Genomic DNA, 13,927 nt, shown 5'->3' with positions numbered 1-13,927 from the left:
CAGCAGCACAGAAGCACGGAATATCTCCCTCCCTCCAGGATGAGGATGAGAAGTGAAATTGGCTACAAATTATCCGCGCCTCGCTTTACGCCCATGTCCACGTGCACGTGGATGTGTTCGTGTGAATTTCCGTATTTATTTTGCAGCCCGAAAACAAAAAAAATCACACACCCGAGCCGATAAGCAGAAGCGATGAAGAGAGATATACCACCTTGCGCGTTGTGCCATGTTTGCTAAGAACGATCGATGGGCCGACCCACGATCCGTACGTTTGCGTTTAAGAACGTAAATGTCAACTGTCAACGTTTTCTTTTTGGGAAGTTGGCGAAGGTAGGGAGACCATGTGGCCGAATACATTGTGGGCTCATCTCTGGTTCTCTTCGCAGACCTGATTACGGCTCTGTGTTCATTGCATTCTACGTGTGCTCTACTACTACTGGTGCCAATTTGCTACACTTTGGTGACATAAATGTGCGCCTTCCGGCAAAGATGCCTTGCGGATATTCGTTTTTGTGGCGTGCGTCTTGGTAAGAATTACTCGAACGTTTCTTCCTAATCCGAATGACCTTTAGCTGTCCGGTTTTGGTTCTATGATTTTGTGACATTTGTACTTGAATCCCGAAAAAAATGAAGCTAAATGGAAATTAACCAATACGGTCACGGTGAACGTACAGCTAACGTAGGCTCGATTTTTAACATGAACGCAAAATAGAAAGAAAAAAAAAACGAAGCAATTCGCTGTAATGTACCTTTGACGTGCAAAAGCAACACTCAAACTCGGATGGCAGTTCGGTATCGGATTTGTCCCGCTTACTGGTGGAGGACGTTTCTAGTGCAACTTGTCGTCGTAGTTCTTCTACTTCCTAGAACGAGTCCGATGGGTTATATTGGTGGCGGGAACGGCAAAACAAAACGAAAACAAAACGAAAATAATGTAACAGACAAGAGGGAAAAAGGATATTATCGCCGTCGGTGTGAGAGATATTACCAGGGAGTATTATTTTTAAGGAGGAGAGAGTAAATAATTGCAGAAAGTACTGCGTAAAAGGTTTATTCGTAAGTATAGTAGTATGGAGGTGGTACAATCTTAGACGACCGTGTGACACAGCCTACATTGAAGGATACGTCTGACAAAACTGAACAGGTAACATTCGGTAATTGAAATGAATTACACATTGAATAAATTAAATTTAAATGTTTAACCTTTTCTTCTTGTATCTTTCCTCCATTGTGTTATCAATCATTTTATCACTTTTATTTGTGTAATTTCTTTGTTTAACTAGGAAAAAGTTGTGCAAACTTTCACCTCGTCATGCAATAGAATAAAAATCTTTAAGAAAACATGCAAAATGCTTATTAAAAGACAAATTTAACTTTACTTCTGAAGAAGATAGATGAGGCGTGCTGAAGCAATCACAAGCACAACTTGTTAAGCAGAATATAAGAAAAAACACTGTGCCAAACAGAAAACACAGCAAAATGGAGTCAAAAAACTTGATCGTAATAAAAAAAGAAAATGGTGAACGGTGTTTTTTTTTTTGTATTCTTTTCTTCAGTTTCATACAAATTACGATTTAGATAATGTATTTTTTGTTATTAAAAAATACAAAATTTGTTAATAATATTTTCCTTTTTAGTTTTTGCTTTATTGAGTACCAATGTGGGTTCGATTGTATGCTATTTTGTGTGACAATATACTAAGCTGAGCTAGCAATACCGTGACCAAGCTGTTACTGTGTTGCTTTAATTCGATTCAGTAAAAGAAAAACGAGATGTGTACAGAAAGGCAATGTGTGAAATACGCTACGAGTTTCAAAATATCTGCCTCAATACTGCGGTTGAGCGAAAGAAAAAATAACCCAAAGTACGGTAATAATTATATCGAGTGTGTAAAGTTATGGATTGTTAGTAATACCTCGTGGCTCCATTGATTGTTGTAGTACTAGAATAAAAAAAAAGGTTCGATCGGAAGGAGGAAAGTTGATAGATCGTCAATTTATTTACAGCGTAACACACACAAACACACACACACACAGTATGAATGTAATGATTACACACAACAGTGTAAGATGTGCGAAGCAAAGATGCGTTGCCAGGCTGGCTGGAATAAAGAAGATGCTTTGCGAAACCAAAATAAACGTTAACTGCATATCCAATTTTGGTAGCTGTTTTGCAATTGAAAATTGGCATTTCCGATTCCCCGGGCCACCGGGTTGACACGGTGCGCCGGGAAGAAAGCGCAATCGATTTTAGAAGCGCATTATTAGCAGGGATGAATAAATTTCGTATTTTAATCAATTAACTGAAAACGCAGCGGTCACCAAACAAAACGCAAACACAACACAGCAAACATCAATCCGAATTGTTAGTGAAGCACGGCCCACACAGAGAGCAAACACAGGGATATGGTTGGGAAATTGAAAGCGGATGAACTCAAAATGGTCAGCGGTACGATGAACAGTCCGTTCACTGTTCACGTATGCTAGGAAGAAGAGGGGCGGTATAGGGTAAACAGAGAGGGGGAAGGAGGGCGGATGAAAATGTAAGCGCGTGAGCTGACGAAGCTGTCCACATACCGCTCTGGTGGCCATCATGACCGGTGGCTCGTGATGGGGCGTCTCCTGCATGATCAGCTGCTGCTCCTCGTTCGCATCCATGTCGAGCGCCATGTTGTGATGCTGCATCGAGGGACTGTAGGGTGGGGCCGCTTCCGTATCGAGCGATGCTCCCATCGGCTGGGAGAAACTTTCATTCTGAAATTTACCGAAAGAACACGAGTACAAAGGAGGTTTTTTAATATTTTCTAAGGCAGTACAGTGCCGTAACATAATTACAAGGGAGCATAATTTTAAAATCAAATAAAAAGTTAAAGAGATGGCTAAAACTGGCATTCTAAAATGTTTAAAAAAACATTGTTGCCATAGTATTTAAAATACTAGTACTAGTATTCTAGTCGACCTGGAATATCCTGAAGAATACTTATGTATTCCAAAACACTACGTTTTCTATGTCTTTTTCCTAGAGATCTAAATGCCCTGTAAATTAATTGTCAAGATCTCGATGGAAAATTTCATGAAAAACGACTCAACGATCGACTTATAATTAGGTAACGCACTGTAGAGGGCTCCTTCCTATCATACGCACCTGTGAATTGACTCGTTTGCGCGAACCAGCGGAATGTTTGTAGTTTTTGTAGCAACCGACACCGGTCATGGCAGGATTGCGACCACCGCTAACCGAATCACCCTCTTCCGTGCTGTTACCGTCCGCCACGGAAAGATTGTGTCCTGCATCGGTACATGAAGGAGTAATTGAAAGAAATCGAATAGTAAGAGTAAGTAGCACGGAGGGCATGCTTGTACGCTGGCCGCACAGTGATGCAGTTACGACAGCTCGGAACTGTTCCCGAATCCGGCATGAAATGTTCGATCGCCGGTACTACGGCACGGACAGATTGCTTACGTTTCTTTCAGTACCTTCATTTTCCACCCTGTTTGTCTGTACGATGAGAAGTGTCGGAGTGTTTTTGTGTTCATTTACGTGCATAAATAGCTCACTTATCGTGACGATGTTAAAACGTTGCCGGCCATTGATGGATGGGACGTTAAAGCGCTCTGAAGTTTGAAGCTTTACATCAGTGGGCAGATTATTTGGGAAGGTTTTCAATTGTACAATAAATAAAAGAAAAACACGAATGGCTTATGCAAAAGGGGAAACGGTGCTATCGCAGTGTGCGTACTTAAAGTATCAATCAGCATTAAATTTTGTATTTAAATGTTCTACAGTAAGGTGTTTAGTTAACGGTTTATTTTAGTTTTTCTTTTTGTATTCAACAAAAACACTCATAGGCACTCTCTCATCCACATCCACAATAAAGCGATAGGTTGTGTTATGTCTAAGGAACACACCAACACTAGAAACACATTTTATCTAATTTTAACATTAACTTTTTCGAAAATACACCAATGCTTCAATGTAATAAATAAAAAAAAAAGGTAGCTACCTCCAAACCGAATCACAATTGTAACAGAAGAAACAAAATGTGTTTCCTTGCGTAGGAAAGCCCCCGGAAACAGCCCCCGACCCGATGGCGTGAGATGACGTAAAAGCAAGTAGATAAAACTCATTTCTTCGTTTGGGTTTACATGGTAACTGACAAGAGTGTGCGTGTGTTTTGGTTTGTTTTTTTTGTTCACCTCAAAACTGTTCACAAAATTTTATTCGATTCGATTTTATTGGAACAATTTTCGTTTCGTTTTGTTTTGGTTTTGTTTTGTCGGGTTTTTCTTTTTGTCGTTTTCCAATACCGGTGCTACATGTGAGCGAAAATCAAATCACTCAAACTATTTGCAATGACAACGCCTACTGAGCGCATAACAACAACGAACGTTCAGAACAAAGCAGACGAACGTGACGTAACGTTTTTCGTAGTATCAACAAGATTACGTTTTCCCTATGCTGTTTGGTAACAAACGCAATAATTACAAACTAATGTTTTAATGCCATGGTTTGGGTCGCCTTCGCGTAAACAGATAAAGCACGGACAGATTTTTGAAACATCGAGCAATCGAAACGTAGCGGCGTATCGTACCGTTAGCGGGAAACGGAAATGAAACACTGCGCGACACTTAACACGTGTGAATTCCCTTCGCAGCCGGTGGCGAACATGAGTATTATAAAGTTTTGCATGATGTTAAAAGGTGTACATTACTAGTTAGTTAGCTTATGGGCTAGTTTATAAAAGCGAAAGAACGAGTACGGGTTGATTGTTTTACTTCGTTTTCTTCTTACAGAGCTGGTCAAGTGTGTGTTTGTGTTTAGAAAGTGATTGAGGAGAGTATGAACGGTATGCTTAGTAGTATGAAAACTTGTTGACCATTGATGGATAATGTATCGCTGTTGCTATTCTATACTTGCTGTGTATCGATATTCAAATTAATTAGCTTGTTTTCCTATCGTTTGTCTACCATTGTAGCAGACTTCAAACCGAGGCTTCGCATGACAAACATTAAATTTAGCGTAGAGAATTGTGTTTTACAACAATTGTAACAGGTGGGCTGATAATTATTTGGCCTAACACATTTATCGTGCTAGAAGATTTTTATCCATATCATATTTCGTTTGTACCAACCTTCAAATGAATTCTGTCCAAATTTGACAGCACTCGGGCCACAACCTAATGAGCTAGAGCATTTTGTGTGACGCAACTTTTGTGCTTTGAGTAATCATGGAAAAGAAGGAATTTCGCGTAATGATAAAATATTAGTTTTTGAAGGGGAAACATATAGTTAAAGCCAAAAATTGGCTTGATGAAGAGTCTTTGGACACTGCTCTACCAAAATCAACCATCAGATATTGGTATGCTAAATTTAAAAGTGGTAAAATGAGCACTGAAGGTGGTGAACACAGTGGACGCCCAGAAGAGGTGGTTACTGACGAAAACATTAAAAAAAATCACAAAATTATTAAGAACACCCAGAATGTGAAGCTGATCGAGAAAGCTGACACCCTAAAGATGTCTAAGGAACGTGTTGGACATATCGTTCACGAGTATTTGGATGTGCGATAGCTCTGTGCAAAATGGCTGCCGCGCGAGCTCACATTTGACCAAAAGCAACAACAAGTTGATGATTCGGAGCAGAGTTTGGAGCTGTTTAAGAGAAATAAATCCGAGTTTTTGCGTCAGTATGTTACTGTGGATGAGTGTTGGCTTCTCCACTTCACTCCAAAGTCCAATAGACAGTCATCCGAGTGGACAGGACGCGATGAACCTGCTCCAAATCGGGGAAAAACGCAACAATCAGTTGGCAAGGTTATGACGTCAATTTTTCAGGATTCTCAAGGAATAATCTTCATCGACTATGTTGAGAAAGGATAAAACCATTAACAGCAACTACTATTTCAAGTTATTGGAGCGTTTGTAGGACGAAATCGTCAAAAAACGACCGCATTTGAAGAAAAAAAAGTTTTGTTTCGTCAAGAAAACGCACCGTGCCACAAACCAGTAAAAACAATGGCAACAATTTATGAATTAGGCCTCGAAATGCTTCGCCACCCACCGTATTTCATAGATCTGGCTCCCAGTGACTAACTCCATTTCTCAGATCCCAAAAGGATGTCCTCTGAGAAGAAATTTTCGTCGGATTAAGAGGTGTTCGCCGAAACTGAGGCCTTTTTTGAGGCAAAGGACAAATACTACTACAAAAAGGGTATAAAAAAATTGAAAGACCGCCAAAATCGGTGTATCGCCCTTGAAGGGACGTATGATGAATACAAAAAAATAATTTGGCCAAAAAAAAATGTTTTACTGTCATAGGCCAAACAATTATCAGCCCACCTGTTAAACGTCTACAGGAAACACGGCAAACTAATGTTTTCTTATTGCTGTTTATGAAATTTTTACATTTGACATATTTTCGAACTCACCATAAACGAAACTGATAGTTACGAGATTGGCCAAATGTTCGATGAAAGCTAGAAAATTGTTATCAATCAAACGAATGCAAATTATCAAGCCTTCAATGTCAAACATAACGATGACAACATTTGTGCCACTTTTGGACGGTGTTTCAAGATTTTCGCACATAAACGGATGCGTGGTTCGGCGCATCGCTCTTTCTCGTTAAGACATTATACATTTTACATTTGCGTACACATTATGCTTCACATCGATTACACATTACAATCATACATTTACACGCATCACGCAAGCATAATTGTTATTGCACCGGGTTTCCCGCATCTATCGCAAGCCAAGCCCAATACGCCAGGAGCGAGGACACGGCAGTAACGTTTCTTTCCCCTTTGCGTATGTTGCGTTTCTTAAGCTTAGCGCTCATAGCGTTTTACAGTCTTGTGCAAGCGTGTGTGAGTGAGTGAGTCTGTGTATACTTGCTTCACGATTCATTTCGGTAGCCATTTTTCTTTCCAGTTTCGCTACCAGCGTTTGCCCGGGAAGGTCAGTTATTTTTGTTTCTATGGTAAAAGACTTAGTGCATTGCTTATGGGAAAGAGAAAGCGAACCCCTCAAAACGAGTTTGTAGCAAAAAACGGCAAATTTGCACTGAAAACAGTTTGATTGCGCGTGGAACGAATTGTTCCGCCATTGCTTCGATGAGTGTATCCAAAAAGCTCTCGTTTGCACGTCTCCTTTCAGCATGTGTTTGCGTGTGTTTGCGAGTTTCCGTTCTTTATACTTTTATTTTTGAAGTTGTTTTGTTCTTTATCATGTTCCGTTCCTGAATTTGATGATTGTATTTTGATTGATTTTTGCAACTGTTTTACCTATTTTAACAGCCATGCTTTCATTGTTTTCCTCTTTCCATTCGGTTTTGTTTTTTGTTTTATTTTTTTTATTGCCGGTTGTTTTCTCGATGCAGTATAAAATACTACAGTTTAGTAATTTGTGTGTTTATGTGGTTATGCGTTTGTCAAAACATTTTTATGCTGTTTTTTTTGTAAAAACATAAAGCGTTAAGCTGTAACTATGTTTAACTAATCTGTAACTGGATACTTCAAGATTAAAAATTTTAATCATTAGTAATATTCTCAAGACGAATAGGATATATTAAGAAATGCTAATACAAAATGTAAAAAACAAAATGACAAATCGGAATAAAAAATGTTTTCTATTAGCAAACAGCTGCATTTTGGACTAAGGCTTAATTTCGTGGATGATTTTTTAAAGAAACGATTTTATTAGAAATTTCGAATTCAACGTTAAATGTTTCAATGCAAATAAGGTAATCCGCTTCAAATCTTCGGTATGGAGTGATGTTTCTTGTTCCGGCCTATCTACTTAGCTGGTAAAGGTTAAATTTCTTGTAAATTCATGAGTAGAATTTCATTCCAACTCGCCTATGATGTATGGTCGTTTGTTTCATGTTGCATGTTTACGAACATGTTTATTACACAGTTCAGTTTCACTAGCCGTTAGATTTTTGTTGTAGTTTTCGTTTTCACATCTGCTTTGTTTTCCATGAAAACGATCACACTGGAACGTTTCATGCAACAACTGCTCACATTTAATTTCACGTTGCGTTACAAACGTTTAGCTAACTTCCCATATTTGTGTACCGATCCGTGTTGATAAAACGTTGATATGAGAACTGTAGTACTGTGTCGCCACCTGTCACAATGTGCTTACATTACGGTGTCGTTTGCTGCACTTTCTTATTTTGCAGTTCATTACACTACATGACGCGTTGCACAGTAGCACACGCGTACAAACATCTAAGCGTATGGTTAGTTGCTTCTCACAATTCCGACAACACCCCGCTCGGGTTCGAAAGAAAGCTGTGCGGGCCACGCGGGCCTGGGCAAAGAAACGATTATGCATTGTATTTAGGCGGTTGCGGGTGTCACTGTGTATGTGTCTGAATGTGGGTGTTTGTGTGCAGCAGGACACAACATCAAGCAACTATGTAGCAGCCTTGTATTATCGGTTCATTTAGTGATACATGTTTGCGATCGCCTGTCTATGACCGTACGCATAATTGGATAGCAAGTAGCGCCTGGGCAGGTTCTGGACTAGTCGTAGCAGGTAGTGGGTAAGTAGTAACATTATTGCTATTGGAAATGAGTTCACAACGGCCCCCCACTGCGGTGTGGTTCGCCCGGCTATCGTTTCGTTTCTAGCGGATGCAGAAGACGCAGTAATGGTAGTATTAATAGTGATAATAATAATAGTAGTAGTAGCTGTTGTAGATTCAGTAGTAACAGTAGTAGTAGTAGTAATGGCCACCACGAAGATGCACGGAAAACGGCTCGGCTTGGACAGTGGCGTCGACGTGCGTTTGCTTTGCCGTACGCGTGTGTGTTGGGGCTATCTAACAAAGTCCTGTCCGTCAACGGTGAAGTTGTTCATCATCATGCTCGCCGATTCCGTGCGCAGCTCCTCGTTTAGTTCAGCCAAACGGGACGAAAGCGGTGGTTGCCGGCGCCGGGCAGCGATGGGTGTCACCTGGATCGATTCGACCGGCGACTCCATGAGGTCACTCTGATCACCTGCGACACGGGTAATAGGGCGAGCGCGTGTGTGAGTGGAAGGACTTGCCATGTTCTATCGTCCAGAGAGTAGTTTGATCTCTGGGCGCGATTCGGTTTATTTTTTGTATGTATAAATTTCCCAATTTACCAATGGAAACTAATAGACCAAATAGCTATGTGAAACTGTATCGCAATCGCTAGTAAGGTTTCTTTGTCAAACTGGTGGGATATGTCTACAAGAATGAAGATTAAAAAGTAGCAGCAACAGAAGAAACAATTTGTGGACTTTCAAATTCACGGAAAGAGTTGAAAATGATTTCCGACTATGGAGTGTAATGGAAATTACATTCGTCTAAAGTCAAATACTCTTGCAAGGACTCCATGTAAAACAACAAATTCTATTAAGTCTATAAGGTCCACAACTAAGTAACGTTGTTTTTAAGCTATCTATCTATCTTTCAGATCTCTCAGATCTGATGTACTTAGGTAAGCATCTCACCTAAGTGAAACAAAATATCACAGAGGAGTTCCATCACTTTCAGTACGGTGACTTCGACGATGCCGATCGAAGACGTCCAAAAACGATGAACTGGTGAGACTAGATCGGAATAAACTGCTAGGAGTTGTTGAGCTCGAACGCAACTTGCCATGTGCGAAGATATCGAATTCTAAGGACACAAAACCATCCATTTCGTTTAATGACACAATGTCTAGCTGACCATCAGTTCCAGTAATGTAAAGTAATCTAAGCCCAGAATCTAGCTTGTTTTGTAGCTAGTTTCTAAAGACAAGGTCAAATTTTGAATAGAACTTTGGAATTTGGAAAAAAAATAGCTAAAAATCATTACCAGCATCATGAGTAATATTCGGATTGTAACAAACTTTTAAATACAAAGGACTATACTTAGTTGCGGACCTCTCCAATATAGCCGGAACAAGATGGATTTACGAACCAAGGAGAAAACAGGTTTTGATTGATCATTTGAAGTAAAAAAAAACTAACGCATCACAAACGACCAGCAATATTACAAGCGTTTCCGTACATTTCCGGCAACTCGTTCGTATTGTCCGCTAGTGAAATGTAATACTGAAACTTTTAACGCTACTACTGCAAATTGAAGAAAAAATTACCAATTAGCAAATGTAAGCGCTTATCGTAGTTTCAACCCCGGTACGCCGATCAGTTGCATTTTCTCGCTTATATTGCTAATCATTCCGCATGTAATTAAGCTATTATGGTACATTGTTTTACGCATCGAATTATGAGATATCTCGGTTTTGCTCGGTACGGTCAATGTAATTAGCTTCCAATTCGATGGTAAGTAAAAAAAGCAATCTAATGCATAAAAAGAAATACTAGTTAATGAAAAGCATGTTTGTTGATTTGTTTTTTGTTTTTGCCATATCCATCTTCAAACCCGCTAATAAGAAATGATGAACGATGGAGTAGTAATAGAGTACTGTAGCATTAGTTATGAACAAAATCGCAAATAAACGTTTGATGGTGCTGTACTAAATCGGAAACACAAAACCAACTAGTGCTGGAAATAAGAGAAAGGGTTTTTTTTTGTTTAAATTTCATAGCATAATTACTCGAACATAATTACACAATGCAGAAAGTTTGATGTGTATGAAATATTTCTTTTCTGGTTGGAGGAATTTTTATTTTTAGGTACCATAAGCCGATTGCATATCACCAAGAAATAGGTTTTCTTCAGTGATTTTGATTTGTTTCTTCCAATAAAATGACCCACTATGAAGGTGAATCCTGTTCCAAATGTACACTACCGACACATGTATGCAGCTGGTTTCAACTTTCTGTATGTAATTGATATTTGTAATGCAATTGAAATGTAAAATGATCGTAAAAGCGTAAAATAAAATTGTATGACATAACTAGCAGAACAAAAGAACAATAAATTAAATACGAAACCTTTTACGATCGCATATTGCTGGTGTTTCTCGTACCCGTGGTTTATAATTCTGTTTATTGTAACTATAAATTGTTAATACACTTCCCAGTGCATCGATCGTCGTTTTGCGGCCATATTTCATGTACTGATAAGTTTTTAGTCTGTCTTGTTCTACTCTAGATGCTAGATCTGGTTGTTTCTATTGTTTCCACCACCTCTGCCACTTGTTACGTATTTTAATCAGCAATTATAAATCTTTTGTTTGCATTTATGCACCGGTAGTTGAAAACTTTCATTACTATTATACTTCATTTTTACGTATTTTTGTTGAATATATAATATATAACTAAATTTTGTACTGAAATTGAGCTGAATACTGTAGCACATATTAAAAGCAGGTGAGAATGCAATTACCGTTGTAATGGTATTAAGTTATTAATTTTTTTGTCTTTTTATAAACAGTTTCCTCTCACCTGCATTGAAACTTAGATGACATTCGGTGAAAATGTTTAACTTGTTAGTGCAATTGAAAGTTTTTTGTTGTTAAATTATTATTTCAGCACAATAACTTCAAAGGAAGTTAACATAATTAAATATTTAATAAAACCCACAAACTAAATGAATGGTATTGGACACTTGTGCTTGCCTCTGGTTAGTTCAGGTTACTTCTTTTTCGCTTTAAAATTGCATCCTTTTGGAGGAATGCTTTGGGATAAACAAAAACGAGGGCAGAGTTGTCTGTTCTACGCTAGACACCAGACATTGGTGACCATAATGCTGGGTGCTACATTTGGTTTTAGCAATAGATTTTATATATGTTTCGTTGGATCTTGTGCAGCGCATAAGCAAGTAGGGGGTTTGCATCCCTGCACACCACTGGCACTACCGACCGTTGTGGTACTCGAACTTTCTGGGATGAGCAGCTCGTGGGAAAGGCTACGCGAACATGTGTATGCACCGGAGAACACATTTCAATGACCCGAGTTTGGTGGTACGGTGCAACGCCCGGGATGCAGCACGAATTTGAACCGTAAGGACTGGCGAGCGGTCAAAATCACGGAGCACTACCCACATGGGACGAAAATCTTCCCAAAAACCGACCCGACACACACACAGCGGTCGCCGGTGGTTCGGTACCGAGCAATAGAAAACAGCCAAGATGTTGCGGCATTGTGGCACCATACAGTTGCAGATTACCGGCGGAAGCGGTAGTCACATCGATGCACTTTATATTGCAAGAAGCTGCTGCTAGTGGACCAGTGCATCCTGCGGCCCGGTCGTCGTTCCGATGGCTGAAGGCGCACACCCGGCTCGAGTGGTGCGAAGCCCCGCTGTACGGACGGTGGAAGTCGAAATGTCTGGAATATTTATGAGTTCCCTGAGCACACACATCGTTGGCGCCACTGGCGATGCAGCTCGGTTTGCCGGGCTTTAGATGATCTGCTGTATCGGCTTGTGTAAACACATTTGAGAATACAGTAATAAATTTCACAATTAAAATCAAATCAACTTTTCATGGCTCGGAAGTACGACCGACAGAGTGTGGCAAAGTTTCACTCCTACCACCAGGGGGGGGTGTTGAGCAGGGGAAATTTTTGTGAAACATAAATCGGCGAATAGTTATGTTTCTAATATGAAATTATAATAAAGTGTTCCATAGTAATGGTCACTCAACGATTACCTTGAGCAATCCATTCCTGCAAAACGTTCTTACTGAGGCTCCTGATTCAGGGCACATTCCTTCATGCTGTACTTAATCCTTCACGGCTCTAAATCGTACCGATGCATGTTTTGCAACCATTTTCGCTAGTGCCGTGTAGCCCACTGGAACCTGGTAACCTGGTTTAATACCTTAGGTTCTGAAGTGGAGAAAAAATATGCATGGAAGGTTACATGCAGTTTTCAACAAAACTCCGGCATCAATCAGCCAGAAGTTGTGGTTCTCGTTTTGGTAAACTAGAATGCCATGAATGAATGGATTCAATTTGCATTTACCCTCACCAAGCACGTATTTCTTTTCATCCCTTCGTTTTTGCAGCAAAACTGTGCATGAGAATATGAAGAATTTTAAAGTAGCCTCTGTTAGGACCAGGTGGACAAATATGCATCTCGTCGGGAATGTTTGTATGCAGCTGCTATCCGTTTGTATGTCGCTGCATGTAGTTGAAAATCCAAGCACGAGGCTCGTTTGCTTAACGCCCACTATTTCGTGTGCTCTTTGTCCCAACCGTGCCACGAACCGCCAAAAACCCTACCCAACGTCGCGGTTCCCCTGAAAGGGCAGGAAGTTTGCAGTAAATTATTGTCGTCCCGGTCAATTTAAGCGAGGACAGTAGAACGCAAAGAATTGGATCGGAATAGAGTATTAGCACCGCTAGATGTGCCCGTGACAATAAATTACTCAGTTATCCAGTCCGCAGTCAGCATGGTTTGTGCTGAAGAAAGACCATTGTGTCCCATAACTCCCGGGACCCGGGGCAACATTGTCCGATTGGGCCCCAACGAAACAACAACAAAACTGAAACTACCGCAAGCAATGTTGGTAGCTGTCAGCATAGTTTAGCGTCCGGAACTGGTTAAACGAAGTGATGTGTGGAAACCTCGGTCACGGCACAGGACCTCCGTGTGATCCCTTTTCCCATTTTCTTGGCGGAAGAAATTATAATTTAAGATACGTTCAACCCGAAAGGCGACCGCATTCTTGGCGGTGCCGTGATTTGCTGCTCAAGATGTTACTGGTGCGGCATATTCTGGCTTTCTTTCGACACGAGCCACGCACTGGAGAAAAAGGATGTAAAAGGGTGGTGCTTCTTGCGATGCTGGTTACATTTATTCAGCAGGTGCTGAATTAAATGAACTGCAGAGCACCGAAAATGAAATATCTCCTTCGGAAGTGCACATAAATTGTGATTAAGGTCAAGGGCAACTGTTACAAGATGTAAGTAGTACATTTTATAGCACAGAGCAAAGAATTTCCACCTTCGGCGTTGGTAACATCCGTGCCTAATGTTTGACCGGAAAATTAA

At 40.2% G+C, this 13,927-nt stretch overlaps 1 protein-coding gene across 1 annotated transcript in view; it reads right to left on the bottom strand.

Annotated features, from left to right (window-relative positions):
- Positions 1-13,927, bottom strand: part of LOC128304730 (potassium voltage-gated channel protein Shab) — a 44,622-nt gene that overhangs the window by 14,284 nt on the left and 16,411 nt on the right. The window contains exons 4-7 of the mRNA XM_053041946.1: positions 3,145-3,287; positions 2,577-2,753; positions 1,916-1,942; positions 750-863 (exon numbers count right to left, since the gene is read on the bottom strand). Of these exons, the coding sequence (XP_052897906.1) occupies positions 750-863; positions 1,916-1,942; positions 2,577-2,753; positions 3,145-3,287 (461 nt within the window). The remainder of the gene's footprint in view (positions 1-749; positions 864-1,915; positions 1,943-2,576; positions 2,754-3,144; positions 3,288-13,927) is intronic.

The sequence above is a fragment of the Anopheles moucheti genome, chromosome 3 (genome assembly GCF_943734755.1).
Source record: "Anopheles moucheti chromosome 3, idAnoMoucSN_F20_07, whole genome shotgun sequence".
In the NCBI taxonomy this organism is placed as follows: domain Eukaryota; kingdom Metazoa; phylum Arthropoda; class Insecta; order Diptera; family Culicidae; genus Anopheles; species Anopheles moucheti.
The sequence above is the reverse complement of the archived record's forward strand: the minus strand, read 5'-3'. Positions and strand labels throughout refer to the sequence as shown.